Source organism: Boleophthalmus pectinirostris, unplaced genomic scaffold, assembly GCF_026225935.1.
Source record: "Boleophthalmus pectinirostris isolate CB_2022bp ecotype Guang Dong unplaced genomic scaffold, ASM2622593v1 HiC_scaffold_19, whole genome shotgun sequence".
Taxonomy (NCBI): Eukaryota; Metazoa; Chordata; class Actinopteri; order Gobiiformes; family Gobiidae; genus Boleophthalmus; species Boleophthalmus pectinirostris.
Window position 1 is genome coordinate 28,646,871 of NW_026571140.1, and position 18,381 is coordinate 28,665,251.

At 37.8% G+C, this 18,381-nt stretch overlaps 1 protein-coding gene across 1 annotated transcript; it reads right to left on the bottom strand.

Moving 5' to 3' along the window:
- Positions 1-3,485: 3,485 nt before the first annotated feature.
- Positions 3,486-17,861, bottom strand: tdrd3 (tudor domain containing 3). Its single transcript, XM_020938860.2, is given in 15 exon segments — positions 3,486-3,714; positions 4,632-4,770; positions 5,192-5,317; positions 5,850-6,721; positions 7,576-7,698; positions 8,211-8,388; positions 9,331-9,390; positions 9,392-9,472; positions 9,700-9,849; positions 12,642-12,713; positions 12,893-13,034; positions 14,334-14,494; positions 14,820-14,885; positions 16,979-17,063; positions 17,666-17,861. Coding segments are annotated over 14 exon segments (2,271 nt in total). The 5' UTR covers positions 17,704-17,861; the 3' UTR covers positions 3,486-3,714; positions 4,632-4,653.
- Between the last annotated feature and the right edge of the window lie 520 nt (positions 17,862-18,381).

Below are 18,381 nucleotides of genomic sequence, written 5' to 3' on the forward strand. Positions count from 1 at the left end.
GAGATTAATTGCACAGCTCACTCCAGAAGCAGGTCCAAACCACCAGTGAGATGTCCCTGTTTGCTCCGATAAGTCAGACTTACAGGTCGATAGCCAACTCACTGTAGACTTAAGAATTCAGGATTTGCTCATTCCTCAAAGCTTATATGGGGCTTCTCTGGTCCAGGCTCAGCTGTTGCGTAAAATTCCACGCTGACAGAACAGGAAAGGTCAAGTTTAAAGAAGTGAAATATTAATAAGATAAAAAGTAAGACCAATGGGCGACAGAAGCACAGCTCGAACTACTGTCAGTGTTTGTCCACAGATCTGAAGTTTGGCGAACCCCGCTCTCGACATAAACATCATTGGTTGAACGGTCACTGCACTGTTGTTGTTGTGATTACAGCTCCCACAGACGAATACTGTCATTGTGTCTTTGGGCACGACACTTAACTCACCTCACCTCAGTGTCTGTGTAGACTGGTGAATGATTGTACTGTATGTGTGAATGTTTGTGAGAGGTTCCTTGATGTAAAGCATTTTGAGTGCCTTGAAGGTAGAAAGACGCTTTATAAAAACATGACCAATTTAAGATAATCCAGTTCATGGAGTTAGGATTTCGAGGTCTAAATGATGGAGCACGACGGGGTTCAGATGTCAGTTCACAATGGGGCAGTAGCAGCGGGACAGGGGCGAGGGGAGCGAGGGGGGTGAGAGGTTGTGCACACGCAGGAGCAGCAGAAAGGCCCTCAGAGCTGAATGAGGTCCATGGAGAGCACGGGAGCAGGTGGGAAACTCACAGGGGAAGTCAGAGTGGAAAAGTCTGGCCCTTTCATGGTGAAGGGAAAAAGCATTCCTGGGCCACTGGGGTTATCAGGTTGCACAACAAACACTGAGGATAGCAGCTAGTATATTACAAAGATATTTGAGGAATAATTGTACTCTAAAAATGAATGTACTGCCACAGAACATAAGAAAAGGCATTCAGTTTCCTATAGAAGACTGGCTGCACCCATCTAAAAACAAGATGAAAATTGTAAATTGGTCAAACAAATTATATTTTAACCCTTATTTACTTATTTATTTATTTAATTTAAACCGTTATAATATATTCAATGCAAGTTTTCTTCACATACATAGTATTTTTAAATGTCTTTTTTTGAGCAGATGAAATATTTGAAGCCTGGTGGACACAAAAAAAAAAGACAGATTTCAAAATTTTCATTTACATTTACATTAATTTTCAAAAATGTCAAGAATATTTTAAATAAACAGCTCTAGTATTCAGAGTTCCTTAACTCCATATATTGTGTTAAATGTACTCAAGTTAAATGCAACCTATTCAAGGAATTAAAAGTAACACTAACACAGTTGCAGAAAGAAAGTCCAATGACAAACCACAACTTATACAAACACAAAAGCTGATTTAATCTAGCCTACTTTTTCATATAGACCTTCAAATGTGTAATATACTTTCAATCAACCAGTCAATCAATCAAACTTTATTTGTATACTATGTCATCGTATAGTTATATTAAAATGACAGGATACTGTACGGTCTTTACGTGGTTTCTAAGGCTAGTCACAAGTGTATGTCTATTCAATTTTTCCCAGAATGAAATGAGTGGATTGCTTTCGCTGAACTGATTGCTTGGACCTTTGTCATGAGAATAATACAATACTGTGGCAGCACAAACGAAAAGATCAGATAATTTTAGGCACAACACTTCAAGTAATAAGTCCACATTGATACTGTCATCCTTTCATGTCACATAAGCACTCTTCAGCTCAAATCCAATCATTTCTCAAGACTCTTTTGATTGCTCTAACACAATGATCATAATACAACATTTCTGATTTCTCTCATTCTCGACCTTATCTATTTGTCCGAGACACAGGAAATTAATGTAACTCACATCTGGCATTCTTTAACCTATTAAAGATGCTTTATAGATAGGGTTGGGAGTTTATACATATGTTATTGCTCTGCCTGGAATGTTCTACAATATGACATTAAACAGCTCTACATTTATTCAATTACAGGTGGTTTTATAGCTCAGAAATGTCTAGAAAAAACAGGCGTTCTGACTCCATAAAGCTAGAGAGGTTAACATCTCCACAGAGACAAGCATTTGACAGACCCTCTGCCAGAAAATTTACACAATGTTCTTTTAAGGTTTAGATCTTGAACCCAAATATCAGTTTGTCTGATTGAAAACCAATCCTCCCAAGCTTATCTGGCCAGCGTGTCTGCACTTTCAGTTCCTCTCTAAAGGGATAGGTTTCCATATTACCAGCCGTTAATTATTCATCGGTGCTTGCTTGGCGCCTCAGTTGGAAAATAAAGCAAATCTATTGAAGCAGTGATACAGAATAGCGCTTTGACCTTTCCGCTGAACCCAGAACTATTGTCCATTCGACTCCCACAGTGGGGAAGAGTGAAATCGTACCTCAAGTGAAGATTATTTCTGAGATGTGTGAAAGAAAATGCATATAGGCACAGCGCCGCGGCCCATAAAGTGGCAGGACACTAGTGCGCGCAGTGCTTGACGAGGTAGGTACAGTTCCCATTGTAATGTGCAAAATGATATCTCTCCAGTGTTACCAGCTCTATTACAGGGGGAAGAGATTGTCTTACGCTCGTGGATTTGCTTCACAGGACACAACAAATGAGCTAGTGCTGCCTGGTGTTCACTGGCGGTCGGTCTACACGGAGATCCAATCCATAAAACACTATTGATACAAAGGGTTATAGCAATGTGGGTTTTAGAGGTGTAAAAAGTTAGATTTGAGTTAGATACAGGTGAAACGTTTTTCGCTCAGTGTATCTTTACAAATGTGACTGTATTTAAGGATTATGACAGAATTATTATTGCAGTTTGCCTTTAAATATTAAATGTAATTGGTCATTTCCCTGCTTCATCTACTACACCATAATAATAATTCATTTGCGATTGTGAAAGAAGTACTGAAGTAAAAGTAGATACTGGAGCAAAAAATAAAGCAAAAGTATCACATGAAAAAATTGACTTGTACCTGTTTAAAATGTACTTTAAGTAAAACGATTTCACACCGATTTTGAGATCTAATGAAGCTGCAAACGTAGTGATTTAGTTAAACATTTTTGCAGAAACACTCGAATTTATCTTTTTTTCTAGCCGTTTTTATCTGTATCCCGTTTTATTGTTTCCCTAAATTATAAATAGTGACTTTCAGGAGATCTCACACAATAAAGAAAAATGCTTTCACTTTTCAGTCCATTTCAAGTGTAGTGGACTAGAAAGAAAGAAATTAAACCGCTGACATTCTGGTTGGTGGGCAAACACCACAGAATCTAACGCTCTCACTCTGTCACAATGTTAGGTAATGATTGATATTATGCTCTGCGATACATAGAAAACCTTTTTTATCACAGCTTCAAATAAAGGAATGTACCTTTTTTCTATCCTTATTTATTCATCTTTGTCCAAATAATAATAAGCACATTAAAACAACAAGTCCACTACTTTATATTTATAATACATTAAGTTTATTTTAATGCATCCAGTTAACAAATCTGAAGACCATATACAGTGGATATGTCTTAGACCAGATCAACAGGCGCTCATTTGGGGATATTTTGTTCAGTTAAGCCCTTTATGTTTAGTGTCCGAGCGAAACAGACACTTAAAAGTTCAGGAAGCACTCTGGATCTGCGCAGTCAGCCACATCTGCCATGGAAGAGGTGGGAAAGCTCTAGGAGAGAAGAAGATTGGAGTGTAAGAATGTAAGTAAACAATCATTACAAGTGTGTTAATATAGTTAAAGTGCCCCTATTAAACTATATTTTGATCTATGTTATATGTTATTCCTTATTATAAACATATCTGGAGTTGTGCTTTGTTTCTTTCATACATGTTTAACACACAAACCTGCATATTTAGGCTGAGTTCTTCTCTCAAACAGAAGACACTCCTTGTGACCTTGTGATGTTATATGGTCATACAGGAAGTACCCTACTGTATTTTTAAAATCCATTATCCTTCACTAGAATCAATTGGACCATTTTAGCCCTAGAATTGTCTATCTCTACTGAACACAAAGTAAAAGGTAGCTGTTAACATCAAAACTACCACTACATGACATCACAAGGTGGAACCAAGCATCTTGAGCTATAGAGATGTAGACAATATAATAATAATAATAAATGATTTCTTAAATATGTGTGAATGAAACAAAACACAACTTCGGGTATGTTTTTGATGAGATAACAATGTTCAAATAGGGTTTGAAGGTCACAAGAATCAATTTTGTGTAATATAGGATCTTTAACCACAACGAAATAATGAGAATTACACATTTTGTTGGATTTTTACCCATATATCGGCCAATGATTATATATAGAAATAGTTAAATTGAGTGATTAGAGACTGAAAAACATGCTTTGCTTAATTATTTGGGCCCATTGAAAATGCAACAAAAATTTTATTGGAACATTTAAATGGTAATAAAAGTTGATTGTCCCTCACATTTCAACGTTGCGTCCAAGGTTAGTAAGTCCGCATTTCAATCAATAGGAAATGGCTATAACCTCTTTGTAAACTATGCAAAACTATCCTAAAGCTTAGTTGAAATAGCCACAGTTTAAGCAGGTGTGGTTCGGTTTGACTAACCTGTCATTTAACAATTCTGGTTTTAGTCTCGTGCCCTGGGCGGCTGGTAGTACTGCTGCGTGGGTCTGCTCCGTCTGGGCTGCCCGTCTCCCCCCCGACGGAACTCCAGTGAGTTGTCGTAGTAACCGTCTTCTTCATCCTGATAATTCAACGAGACAAGAGCGTTTAATGTGGAGGGACAATACTGTATTAAGCCAATAATAGTTTGAAAATGTTTGACTTTTTACACACAGGAATGTCACACATAAATAGCTTGCACATCAGGAAGTTGAACAATGCAGATTCATCTCTAATATAATACTGAAAACAAACTGCTGACCTATTGGGATTTATTAATCTTATTTACAAAGAATAAAACCTGATAATAAAATATCTATCTAATATTACAAACTATTCACAAGTATCAACTTCCTGTTAAAAAAGTGACATTTTGCAGATATTTAACAATTCAGTGACAACGGTGCAAATTATTACTTAAACAAATAGATAAAGTGACTATGAGTAAACTTGTTGAGTTGTGTAAGAAGTGAGAACTGAATTGTAACTTGCCCCTTTCTTACCAGACCATCAGCAGAAACAGGCTTGATGTTGTCCAGTAGGACTTCTTCACAGTTTCCATAATCACTGAACACCACCACTGCGGTGGAGCCAGACGGGTGCACTGCGTCTATCCTGGCGTGGTAAAACTTCACACAGAGACAGAAAATGGAGAGTTATTTTTAGATGTGAGCGATACGTTGTTGCCAAGATATTATTTGCATAATTGTTTTGACATATCGTCTATAATAGGAAAACTGCAAAAATCTGCCAAAAAGAAACCTAATGAAAAATAAAATGAATGCCTGAAATGTTCCAAACAAGGGTATAAAGTGATGTTTCCTTTGTGGTTGAATTCTACAGTCCCGTCACTTCATTCTGGTACTTCAATATAAACCATAACATTTTACAATCACATTTAAGCAGAATTTTAAACATATCATTCAATTGTTATCAACATAATGTAAAAAAATATATATATAAAAAAAATATTCACTTTACATTTTCTTCCTGTGTTCACGTAACTACTCAGTTGATTTTTTTGTTTTGTTTGTATCTTGCCCATTTTACTCCACATTTAATCCATACTAATTATTTTAAAACAATAAATGCGAATAAAACTGTCAGAAAGAAGATTCGCACAAGGCATTAATTATTTAAAATTATTAAAAATAAGAATACCTTGTTGTCTTCCCAGTACAGGGCTAGACACTGATCCCCAGGTCTCCAAATGTGTTGTGCATTATGACTCCTCTCCTGCCCTCGGTGACCTTTGCCCTGCCCCGCCTGCCGCCTATTCGACCCCCTGTTATTGTTACTGTTGTTCTTCCTGGGTGGAGCCTCTTTAATGGGGGGCGCACTTGAGTTTTGTGGCGGCTTAATTGGCCCAGTCCGTTTGTGTTCAACGTCCCCATTTTGGAAACACAATTGCTCCCCCGCACTGAATCCCGGGTTACCTCCACCTCCCCTTGCGTTAAAGTTCGCAGGTCCGTTATCCCGTTGTAGCTTGTCAAAATTTTCAGAATTTGGCCGTTCACCTTTGCCTTTCCTCCTGTTGTTGGGATTTGTTTCGTCAAATCGGTTATCAGAGCGTTTAGGCCCCCCCTTTCCCTCTGAGTCATTGCTAATCGCAGCGTTATTAGTCATTCTGGGTGCGTTATCTTTTGGCCCTTTTCGGTGAGTTGCGTTTACACCGTCTCCATTTCGGGACTGGTGTTGTTGGAAAGAAGCTGTAAAGTCCGTCTGCTGCTGGGGTCCCTTTGATCGGGAGAATGTTTGGGAGAACGTAGAGGTGGTCTGGTCTTCATGTGACCTCTCGTGACCTTTCCATTGCGGAGGTTGCACAGTGGTCGGGGGTGTGGGGTTGGAGACGGGATCTTGGCCCGGTTTGGGAAAGTCCGTGTCTTTATGGAAACGAGGGGGTCTGTCGTTCCGCTGCTGCCGGTGGTCGTTGTGGGAGAACCTGCTCTGAGATGGACCTTTGAAGTAGGGCTCAGAGTTGGAAAAGTTTGGTTTGCCGTCAAATTGTCGCTGTGGTGCATGGCTCTTTGGCTCTGTAAAAAATAAAAAAGTCCAAGTTATTGATTTATTCTTCATAATTAGCTCATACTGTGGTCAGTGGCTCCAGAGTTTCCAGTAAAGATGTAAATAAACATAATTTGGATTCTATAAATATTACATTTATTACATCATTGTTTATACTTGATATGACTTTTGTACTTCTCTTTTCGCATTATAGCCAGATACTTCATACAGTTCAGTTTCGACTCCATTCAACTGTACAACAACTCACCCTTATGTAACCCTTTGTCCTGTCCATCCTGTTTTTCCCTACGACCTCTAGTATACAGTAGCTGAGATATTTTTATTACTATTTTCTATTCTATTTTGACTTGAACATACACATTTATATAATTATGCCTTATTGACACTAACAATTCCTACTTATTTAGAATTTATTATTACCATTCATATTTTTTACTCTTTCTTATTATAATATATTGTGATGTGTGAGCTGCTGTTGTCCAAGTAATTTCCCTTGTGGATCAATAAAGTTTGTCGAAGTCTAAGCCTAAGTTTGTTAAATGTTAGACTTATTTAGACTTTATTGATCTACAGGGGAAATTATTTGTACAAAGTAGCTCACACATCACGATGTAATACAATAAAAGAGCAAGAATATAAATGACAGTAATAAATTCAAAATAAGTTGGTTGGTAGTATATTGTTTTTAATAGTTTTGATTCAAGATTTTTGACAATGTAGCCATAAGAATTACTGTAAATTAAATGGTATTCTGAGCTAGATGGACTATGAACATGGCAATGTCTCCATCAAATAATCATGAATAATAAAAAAAGTGGATATGAAGGAGTAAAAGCAGATTTAGTTCTATATATTTACTCACCATCAACAGAGAGATTTCCCATCTTCGACTCCAAAAAGTCAAATAAAGTGCTTGGTCCAGATGGCCTTCCTCCTCCCTCCTCAGAATCATCATTTCTGGATCGGCCTCTTCCTCTACCCCTGGCTAGCAATAACAGAGAGCATGATAACAAAATGAGTTATTTTATTTTACAGTTGATTTTACACAATAAAATAGCTTACATTTGAAAAGCTAAATTACCTGCAGCTATGCCAATAAATGCTTTTATAATAGCTCCTGTTTACACTTGTTTTACCACGGAATAGTAAAAACACACTCGCTCGTTCAGTATGATCAAACTTGTTGCCGGGGGTAGATTTTGAGACCAGAAATAAACCGAACCAATGTCTGCAGGTATTCTTCAATGTCTATCTAAAAACAGCTTATGTTGTGAGCACAGCAATTTGAGGTAAATGGTCTAAAACAAGCAAGATCGTGAACCTTTGAGCCATTTTCTGTGCATTTGAAAAGCTCTATTCTTCACTCCACCCTGCTCCCTCCTCCCTCCTCCTCATTCAGCATGAACAAGGTGCGTTTAAGGTCACGCTACATTTGTCTTGGGGTCAAAAGAAGAACAATTTGTGTGTTTTTGTGTGTCGTTGTGGTGGGGCACTGACCTCTTGGCTGGAACTTGGTAGATTCGGATGCGGTGGGGCTGGCTCTGCTCCCACACTGGCCGGTCAGGAGGCTGTTAAGTGCCACCTCCAAGTTGTTGTTATTGTCCATCAGGGCTTGCCGGGCGGCCTCCCTGTTAAAGCCCATCTCAATGATGTCTCTCAGCGCGCGCTCGTCCACCTGAGCACAAAGAGGCAAGGACAAAACAAACAAAAACATGGCCGTGAAGAAAAGACAAGGCAGACGCTTCCTGGAATAAGAAGGCTGGCTTTGAGTATTTCCTGATAATAAACAGGCACAAAGGGAATAGATTTGTGCTGTATGCCCATGTGAAAAGGCAATGGTAATGGCATTATAGCTGAACATAAAAGCAGCATTGAACTTAAGGATTCATAGGTTAAGCTTAGAAAAATATAATACAAAAGGGAGATGAAAACTTTTCTGACACCAAATACATTTTAAGAAAAGACTTACTGATTTGCAATGTAAATTTTCAAATAGTTTACAATAATGAGCAGGAAGGCCGATAGAATAAAATAAACAATTAAAAAAAATAAAATAAAAAATACATACACTTCTAATATTTGCATCTACTAAACAGCATTTTGTTCTATTAGTTTTGGCTAGAGAGTTAAAGATGCATTATGAAACGTCTAAGCTGGAGGATCTGCCCCCTGCTGGTCTCCATGACGATGTTATTTCTTTGCCTGGAATGTTCCACAGTAGGGCATTAAATATATCTCCCTTTAATTTGTTCAATTACAGATGTTTTTAACTCAAAAATACCTTAAAAAATGTGCAGGCTTCCTTCTCCATAGATCTGATAATTAACTTGTCTCCATTGTGATTACCAAGTTTATTTTCATACTGTGGAATAATCAGGGCAAAACAGGAATATCTCCACAGAGACAACCAGAAAAGTTACACAGTGCACCTTTACTGTTCAAATATTTCTAATACCAGCAGCTGAGTTCAGGCAAACAAACACTAGTGAGGATATACAGGCCTGTCCTTTGCGCTGTGGAGTAAATATGTTCCAAGACAGGCCATAACAGAAGAGAGCAGACGCTGGTGTAATGTTATGTTGTTTACAATCATTCAGGTCCCCCCATATACACTCACCAGCTCTCTGTAGTTGCCATCGGATCTTTCAGGTCTTTCTTCTCGTCTTCTCTGCTGGAAATGATTCCCGACTTCGAGAAGAGGTAGAAGTGGTGGATAAATTACTTCCTGCATTCCCACCTCCGCCAAATGTACGAGGACCCTGACAAAACAGAACCATATAGAGACAACAATGAACATATAGGTAAAACTGAAAGAAGTATGTTTTCCATCCCAAAAGTCCTGACATTTTTTTTGGAAGTGAAAATATTTAGTTTGAGGATTTTTTCTCTTGGAAAGTCAAAGCAGAATTCACATTTCCAAGCATTTGGGATAAACCTGATTTGTGATTAAACAGCAAGAATAAGAAAGCAAAATTAAAATACACACCTCTTTGGTCTTTGCCACCTCAGCAATTGCCGCCGTCCGCTGCTTTTCAAACTCGTCATTTTCGTCAGCATTTTTGGCGACAGTTTGGGACTGTAAGGTCTTCTTATTATCCAGCTCCTTACTGTCCACTTCCTCCTTACGGGCACACTTCTGCAAAAAAAAATAAAATAATAATAATAATAATACATTCAAATACACAAATATTCATGTAGAGGTGTGCAAAATCATTGATAATATTGTGAATGTTGTTATGAAAATAAGTCAAATTTGAATACTGGGTAGATCTAAAAGTCTGGAAAAATAAATACGTGATTAAAAATATAACTGCAACTTATGTTATTATCTTTCACAGTCCATTCAAGTGTGTCAGTCACCAGTTTCTCTCCACTGAGATATTCCCTGGAATGTTCCACAGTATAGCATTACACTTATTTATCTCTACTGAGGCAGCAAATGGCACCACAGTCCCAATTTACATGACAGATCTGTGGAGAGGCAAGCTTACAATAAAAACTCAATATTATTGAGTAACTGCAAGATGGATGCATTTAATGCCATACAGGGACATTCCAGACAAAGCAACAACATCTCCATGGAGACAAGCAAATGACAGACATTTCACCAGAAAAGTTACACAATCCACCTTTAAAGCTCATTAAAGACATTTTAGTACATTTCTCTTGTATATAGGAGATGTGGACATTCCAAAAACATTCAGCAGTACAGCTGCACTTAAGTAAACAAAGGTATTCAATACATCCAATCTATAATAAAATTATCTTAACTTTACAATAACCAAATCCCTATTCCATTTTTGAATTTGTCTCTTTTGTAAATGTGTTGGTCTTAAATTAAGAGCTGTGTTGAGTTTCAGACCAACAGAGGTGAGTCGGCGAGAATAGAGATGGAAATTGAACCGAGGTGGAGCGGAAGACCAGATGAGTCATGGTGTTCAGATGCGACATCAGCTGTGACCTGTGCTACCAAAACCATTCATCTTCTGTTAGTTAAACCTGCTGTCATCTCAGTATGTACACTAGAGACAGCTCAGTATTTCAGAGGAGGGTAACCTACAGATCAATTTGTAGTAGTAAAAGGAGAGAGTTATTAAACATTTATGCGGTTTATTTGTAATTAACAGACATAAAGGGAATTTTTTTTTTTCATAGTACTGTGTCTCCATGTGGAAATTACAATTACAAACTAATAATGTCATTTAACCTAACACTGGCTATGTTCTGCCAAAAGATGTGATCATATGCCAATTTCTAGAGTTATCAGATTAATGAAATGCAAATAGTTACATCTGATGTTAGTAAGCCGATTTCTTTCTGAGTGTTCACACCTGTGCAAGTTTTAGTTTTCAGTTTTGGAAAGGGGCAAACTAATGTGACAAAAACAAACTAAATTCATTGTACTTTATCTTCCAACATGTCACATTGTTTTTGTTTTGTTTTTTATCAGACTTCTTTTATGCCCATATACACATACCAATATCAATTCTAATTAAAGGATTATCTAAAGATTCTTGTTTTCTAGATTTATACATGCACCCACTGTTAAATCTGCAAGCAATAATTTGGGTAAGCAGTGTAAAAAACTTAATTTAAGACATACTCTACAATTATTATTATTTTTGGGATATCTGAATCGTACTTACATGACATTATGGGACAGAGAGCAGCCCATGTCTTATTATTAAACTTATTATGCCACATGTTCCACCAATATCTACTGAGTGTAGTCACTTATTAAGGTGACTGAATGTATTTGAAGAAATAAAAGAAATACAAAACAGCACAGGGTTGTCGCTGAACCTTTCAAAATCAGAACACAATGCAAAATCTATGCAACTACAGTATAGTTGCGTTGAAAACTGCAGTCTACGGCCTAAAAAAATGTGTTTAGTCAAATCAAAGTCTTTTTCCAAGTATATATTTCTTAATATCGTGAACAGCACTAGAACAGCATGAAACTACAGCTTAACCCCTGAAGGTAAGCTCTGGTGAGAACAACACATCTGGTACATCAGGAATAGAGTGAGGGGCATTTCAAATGTGGAAATGCTCTGCAGAGTAACAAAGTGTAAATTGTTCTCTGACAGTCAGATAACTTTGAAAAACACTGCAATTACCCTATACCATGCTGTGACTAATAACAAAGAGATGCTACTGCGGACATCCAATCATCAAAGTGCCCAAGTGACTCTGAAAAGTTTGTTCTGAGAACTTAAAAAAAAGAGTGAAACTATTCCCAAAGTAAGGCCTTTTAGATTTTAAAAAGAAAGGTATTTTTTTTTAACCACATCCCACAGAAACCTTCTTCGATTTAAGAAACTGTACAATATATAGATTTATAAAGACATCACAGACCAGAGAAAGGGAAATAATACCATGAAGGATGCTCAAGTTGGAAGCATTTTAAAAAGGCAAATTTTAGTTTTTCAAAAGGTAAAGTGGCTTAGAATATATTTCAACATTAAACAACAGTACTTTCTTTCACAGTACCACGTGGTGTTACATCCATGTAATCCCTCACTCGTCCAGGTAGGTTCCATAATGGTCCATAGGATTATACTAGTCTGTCTGGTCTTAAACTTGTTCTGATACAGCTCAAGATTATTCTAAAGCTATTCAGGAAAGGTTCTTTCTGTTATGCAATATTTTACCAAATTGCTTGAGAGTACCATGGAAACACCATCTAATAAAAACTGTAGAGACGCATTTGTACTCACACAGTTTCACTTTCCAACATCAAATGTAAAATAAAATGGTTGCTGCATTGTTGTAATTTGAGATGGGGTTAAAAATTCAAGGTTCAGTCCTGTTAGTCATTTGAAATCAGTTATTTTTAGTGATTTTTTTCTCACATATTCTCCTTGTGTTAATGTTCACAGTGGCGGTGCAGTTCAAGTTGTTTGTGTAGTTCTACAGTAGACGTACCTGACCAAAAGGCACAAAAGGAGGAGGTCCGCCTTCTGCTCCAATGTTGTTCCTGCTGTGTTTGGCCAGACTCTGTAGGATGAATGATAAAGAGAAAGGGTTTATTCTGGGTAAGGATGGCAAAGCGAGCATCACAGCATTAGCATAGCTCCGAGTGCACTTGCTTTAAGATGCAAAATTATTATTAATGTCAGGGTATTGTGTCATTTAACAAAAGCTGAGTCACCCTTAAGAGAAAATATCACGCTCACCCTTTGAAGTTCCCATTTCTCAACCATGTGATCTACCTCTCCACCAAGGACACAGATTTTAGAGTCGTCGAGGAGAAGAAGGCCATTTTTAATCTGAACTGTACCAAGGAGCTTTACTTTAGTGCCGGGGGGAGTATTGAGACTGTAAAGGAACAACATAGTATTAAAAATGTATTCTTTAACTGTATATTGAAAGACACAAGATGTAACTTTTCTGGTCCACCATCCACTTGCCTGCCTGTAGATGGTATTAGTTTGCTTTTATCTGCAGTTTCACAGTTTGGCATTTAATTTATCTACCTCCAAGAAGACAAGCTGTCAGACTGTTTTTTTCCAGCAAAAAAAAAAAAAAGAAACTTGTACTTGTACTTGAACTATATACAAGATATATAAATGTAGGGGTAGGTAGAAGATCCTCCATCAGAAAAGTTACACAGTGCAGCTTTAACAAATAAATGTATAAACATGCACGTGCCATGAAAGACCCCACACCCGACTGCTTCACCCGCACCACTTTGTAAATGACATGGAGCAGTGCCAGGGGACGGGCTGCTGAGGCTAGGAGAGACTATTAATAATCCCAGCTGCGCAGCCGCCCTCATGCTAAATTAAAAGCCCCTCTATCTCATCAGGTCTGATAAGGCCTCTGCCTCTCTCATTAGGGAAGCACAAGGACTTAGAGGGATTTCCAGCTACTGATGCCGGACGCCAAAGCAACAATTACAGATTTCACTGGGAACCCCAGGATAGATGGGCTGTTCTCCTGATACCAGACGAGGCACGAGAGAGGCACTTTTGACTCTGTATTCAATCAGAACACAGATCTAACAATGATACTATTGTTACAGCTTAATACCGACTTGTCATCAGTTCCTACCGCTGTCTCACACGCTGCAGCAATCCCCAACAGCTCTCCTAATCTATTTCATCCTTCCCTGCCTCTCACTTGTGGCCGCACGCACTCTGATTCAGCAGACAGTTTAGAAACACTAAGTACTGCTGCTGGCAAAGAGCGCGCTGCTCATAAAGAGGGCATTTGTTCTGCTTTCTCCTCTGCTCCCATCAGGAAGTCCAGGCCCACACTCGGCCATTCCACCTGTACAGTCGCCATGGCAGCAGTCGCCAAGGCCACCAGCGCTGCGAGGGAGATGCAATTAACGCTGCAAATTGTTAGATCAGCTGCTACAATGTGGAAAGTGCAGATAAACGGAAAACTGAGGCATGTGGCCAGGTTAGAAAGATGACAACAAGGTGAAGGAGACCGACTGTGCTTACTTATGAGACACTACAAATACATTTGACCTTCACTTATGTAAATATTCTAATGTTTTATTTAGAAAATGCCACCTGTTGAAAACTAAAGCCCTTATAAATAATTAACTGATCATGCAGAATAAAAAAATAAAGTGTAAATGAACAGGTAAGAGAGGGTCTTGGTTACCTTATCTTAGACAGGTGTTGAAACTCCAGCCCCACACAGGTGGTATGGCCATCTGTCATCTGGAGGCGCAGCATTCGAGGTGCACCCTGGGACTCCTCGTGGTCTTTAGGAGCGGATATATTCCTCACCTTCTGTACCTGGAGAACACATGGTCCCTCCAGCTGCAAATGGTAATAACAGACATTCGACATTTAAAGACTAGAATGATAACAAAGGTCAGGTTAAGAGATCATAGTCCATCCCTATAGCTTAATGTGAATACTAAATTGCAATAGAAATTGAGATATTGTATGTTAATGTATGCTATAGTTTGTATTTATTAATTTAAACTCAAGCATCTGGTCTGTTTTTGTAGAAGTAATACATTCTCAAGCAGCTTCAACTGTTTGCCAGAGTATCAGGGCCATCTAGTGGCATTGATGGGAACATCTATGGATATGCGTTACCATGACCGACTGGAGTAAGACGTGAAAGACAGACACTCACCTTTTCAACTTTTCCACTGTTGATGTCTGTTGGTAGAAATTTCTTCCCAATAGGCCTGAGATCACTCTATAACAAGAAATGAACAAGCTTGATGAAACAAATGATCATACAAAACACAACACAACAACTCATACTTGCTTTTAAACAATACGACAGACTAATATTACTGTGGGAAACAGAATGAGGAAAATGTATGTTGTTGTAACATTTTAGTACAACTGAAATGAATAAATTTTTATGATTGTGTCTCACATGCAGATATGCCCAGCCCTTTCATGGGCTTATAAGGCACCACAAACAGTACATATTGTTGCTATGCAGACTTACGCCTAACAATGTTTTAAATGCTGTCTTTGTTTATCTGTACAATGGAACTATTCAGTGGCAAATAGTACAAAAATCTATTTAAGCCACAAGACAAGAAAGAGCCAAACAAACCCTAAAGTTACTGCTAGCAAGAAAAGTAGAGGAAATATGAGCACACACCACCACACAGTGACATTCAGTTTGTTAAGCCCCTGTGAAGACTGCTGTTCCAATATGTTCCACCTGATCTTGTGTCCAATCCGAGTATCAAGTGACTAAAGCAAACCCAGTTTCAAATGTCAATTCTGTTTAGCAAACCATGCATCAATAATAATTGACAGGTTGTTGGTTCTGTGAGAAAGCAATAATTCACAAATGTCAAACATAGTCAGGCATACAATTGTAAATGTCATAATAAATTTGTAACTACAAAGCAATATTCAAACACAAAATGTCAGTGAGATGCAAATGTGGGTGTATTTGTAGTATTACCACTTTTAACTGAGCCACACCAAAAGCTGAACTAATTAGGTACTCTTGGTGCATGAAAAAACGTGTATGCAGCAAATCTGTTTCAGTAACATGACTATGAATGTCCCCTTTGTTCACTGAAATCATTAAAAAAGAGTGGCAAGTTAGTAATCTTTCCTCTAAGACTGCAATAATTAAATAGATTAATTATGACTAATTGACTGTGAAAAAACAGTAGATGTATTATGATAATTGTAATTGTTTTATGGATTCTACAGACTGTAAAAAATACCTTTTTGTAAAAAACACAGTGGCATTATTACATCAAAATGTCAAAAAATAATAAACGATTTTTCATTTTCATCAGTAATTATTCACATGTGTTTGTTTTTTTATTTAGGGATCTCAAGTCACCAAATCTCGACCTCTATTTGGTTGATGAATTTAAAAAGTGTCAATGTACAACAGAATTGCTTGACTAGTCAACTAATCAAAAATTTAACCCCTGACTAGTCACCCTATTTTAGTCACAAGAATAAGGTTTTGACAACATGACTTTGTGCCTTCAAGTTTTAAGTTATCATGGTCCTCCTGTGTCTGGATGGGTTTCTTATTTATAACAATAATCCTCCTGATGACCTTCACCAAGATCACGGCTAGGATCATGGTCCTGGCTTGCTTCACTACGGTGAAGACCAGATAGGAATGCATGCTTTTCTACAACTACAAAGATGCACAGTCTGGAACCTGGTCTTCTGACCTGGAGTTCCACTGGGCATGACTGACAATCAGAGAAGTGCCCGTTCATGTCAAAACAATAAAATAATTTTGATGCATGGTATATTGATGAAGTAAATATACACAATAAATGATAATAATGAAAGAAATGTATGCCACAATAACAGATTTAAACCACAAAAACTATTCTAAATCTACAACACTGTTAAAAAATCATTAGCTGCAGTAAATAAATAGCCAAATGAAACACTTAAGTACTTAGTCTGCATCTGTAACAGGACATAAAAAGTAATTTATTCAACCTTTCAGGGATTAAATGTAATCATAACCCAAAAATAACCACTAATTTCCCAGTAGTGCAAAGAAAAAGTGAAGACAATAAATACAGACTACTCATAAGTTAACATAACATGTCACGATAATTATTATATGAATTTAAAAAAGTGTTTTACACAATATAAATCTCTGTACTTCTTTATTCTGTCCTGCTACTTATGATCATTCACTGGGATAACTGTACAAATTAAGGAGGAGTGTAAACTAATTTAGACATCCTTGACCAGGTAACCAACTCAACAGATTTTGAGATGACAATACTGCCGCAATAAGTGTTACAGAAAGAACAAATGAAAGAACAAACTTACATCCAGTGCAATGCGTATGATGTCACTGGCTGTTACTTTTTCTGCAGCACCTTTGAGCTCTGATATGCCTTCATCACTGAGGTACCTGCAGGGCAAAAGCAAAGATATAAGGCAAACCGCAGAGAGCAAGACCATAATGATAAGCAGAACAGGTGTCAGCTGTTCATTTTGTGTTTAATCATTTACAAAGTAATATATTCCATTAAGACATAATCAAACCATGCATGAGTACAGTTCATCACACGTTCACCAAGACAAGGCACATTTGTTTACAAACACTTCTCTACTATGTCATTTGGAGCAACATTGTGGCGAAAGGGAGGAGAGAACAATACATGAGCAAAGAAAATAAACTAACTTCAGCACAAATCAAACGTGAAGCCATAACAATAAGAAGCCAACAGAGACATTGCGGGTTATTGTGGATTTACAGATAAACGAAAGCTAACTGCATCATTCGCTGGTTAGATTAGCTCAGGCTGTGATTAATTTGTTATTGGCATATTTGTTTGAGCGCAGTTTCCCCTTTATTCACCAACACGCTAAAACAAGGCGGTCAGGATGTATTTGTAGCCTATAAAAACTACAGCGTGAAAACAATGTTGTTGTCCTCTATCAATCAAACAAGCATCATAGCATCCTAGTGAGTTAGCATGCTAGGATTATGCTAGCCACACTGGCACCTACCAGCCCTCGTTTTTCAGTAAATCTGATAATTCCGTCATCTTCGTCCGAGCCGGAGAAAACCGGAGGTTGGTAAAACGAATACTTCAGTAATAACACAATTGATGAGACTATCTAAGTCTGAAAACCATGTTATTCGACCTATAAAAGAAAAGAAGGCTGCTAAACATGGACCGTCCCAGCGTCAACTACGTCATTGGCCAAGACGCATTGTACGAGTGCCGAAAGGGAAAAAATGCTTTATACGACGCGATCATGTGTGCTTTTCATTGTTAAAACTTTCGTAACTACAATTGTACTTACTAAATGCATTTTTTCTAACATGCGATATATGACTACACACTGCTTTTTGCACAACACAAAAGTCCTATGGAAATGCAGTTATGAATGCCACCACACGATGGCAGCAAATACATTATTATTTATGCATGTACATAGAACTAAATAATTCCAATAACACCAGTCACGAAATGGAAAGGGTGTAAACACAACTCACCGAAAAGGGCCAAAAGATAACGCACCTAGAATGACTAATAACGCCGCAAAAACTTGACTGCGGCAAACAATGTTGGGTAGCCAAACTTGCCAGTTATGACTTTGATATTAAGTATATCCCGGGTCAACAGTATGTTGTAGCTGATGCTTTGAGTCGTGTCTCATTTGTCAAAGATCTTGTGGGCCAAAGGTTGTTTGCTGAGCCATATCATAGACTCCTCAGT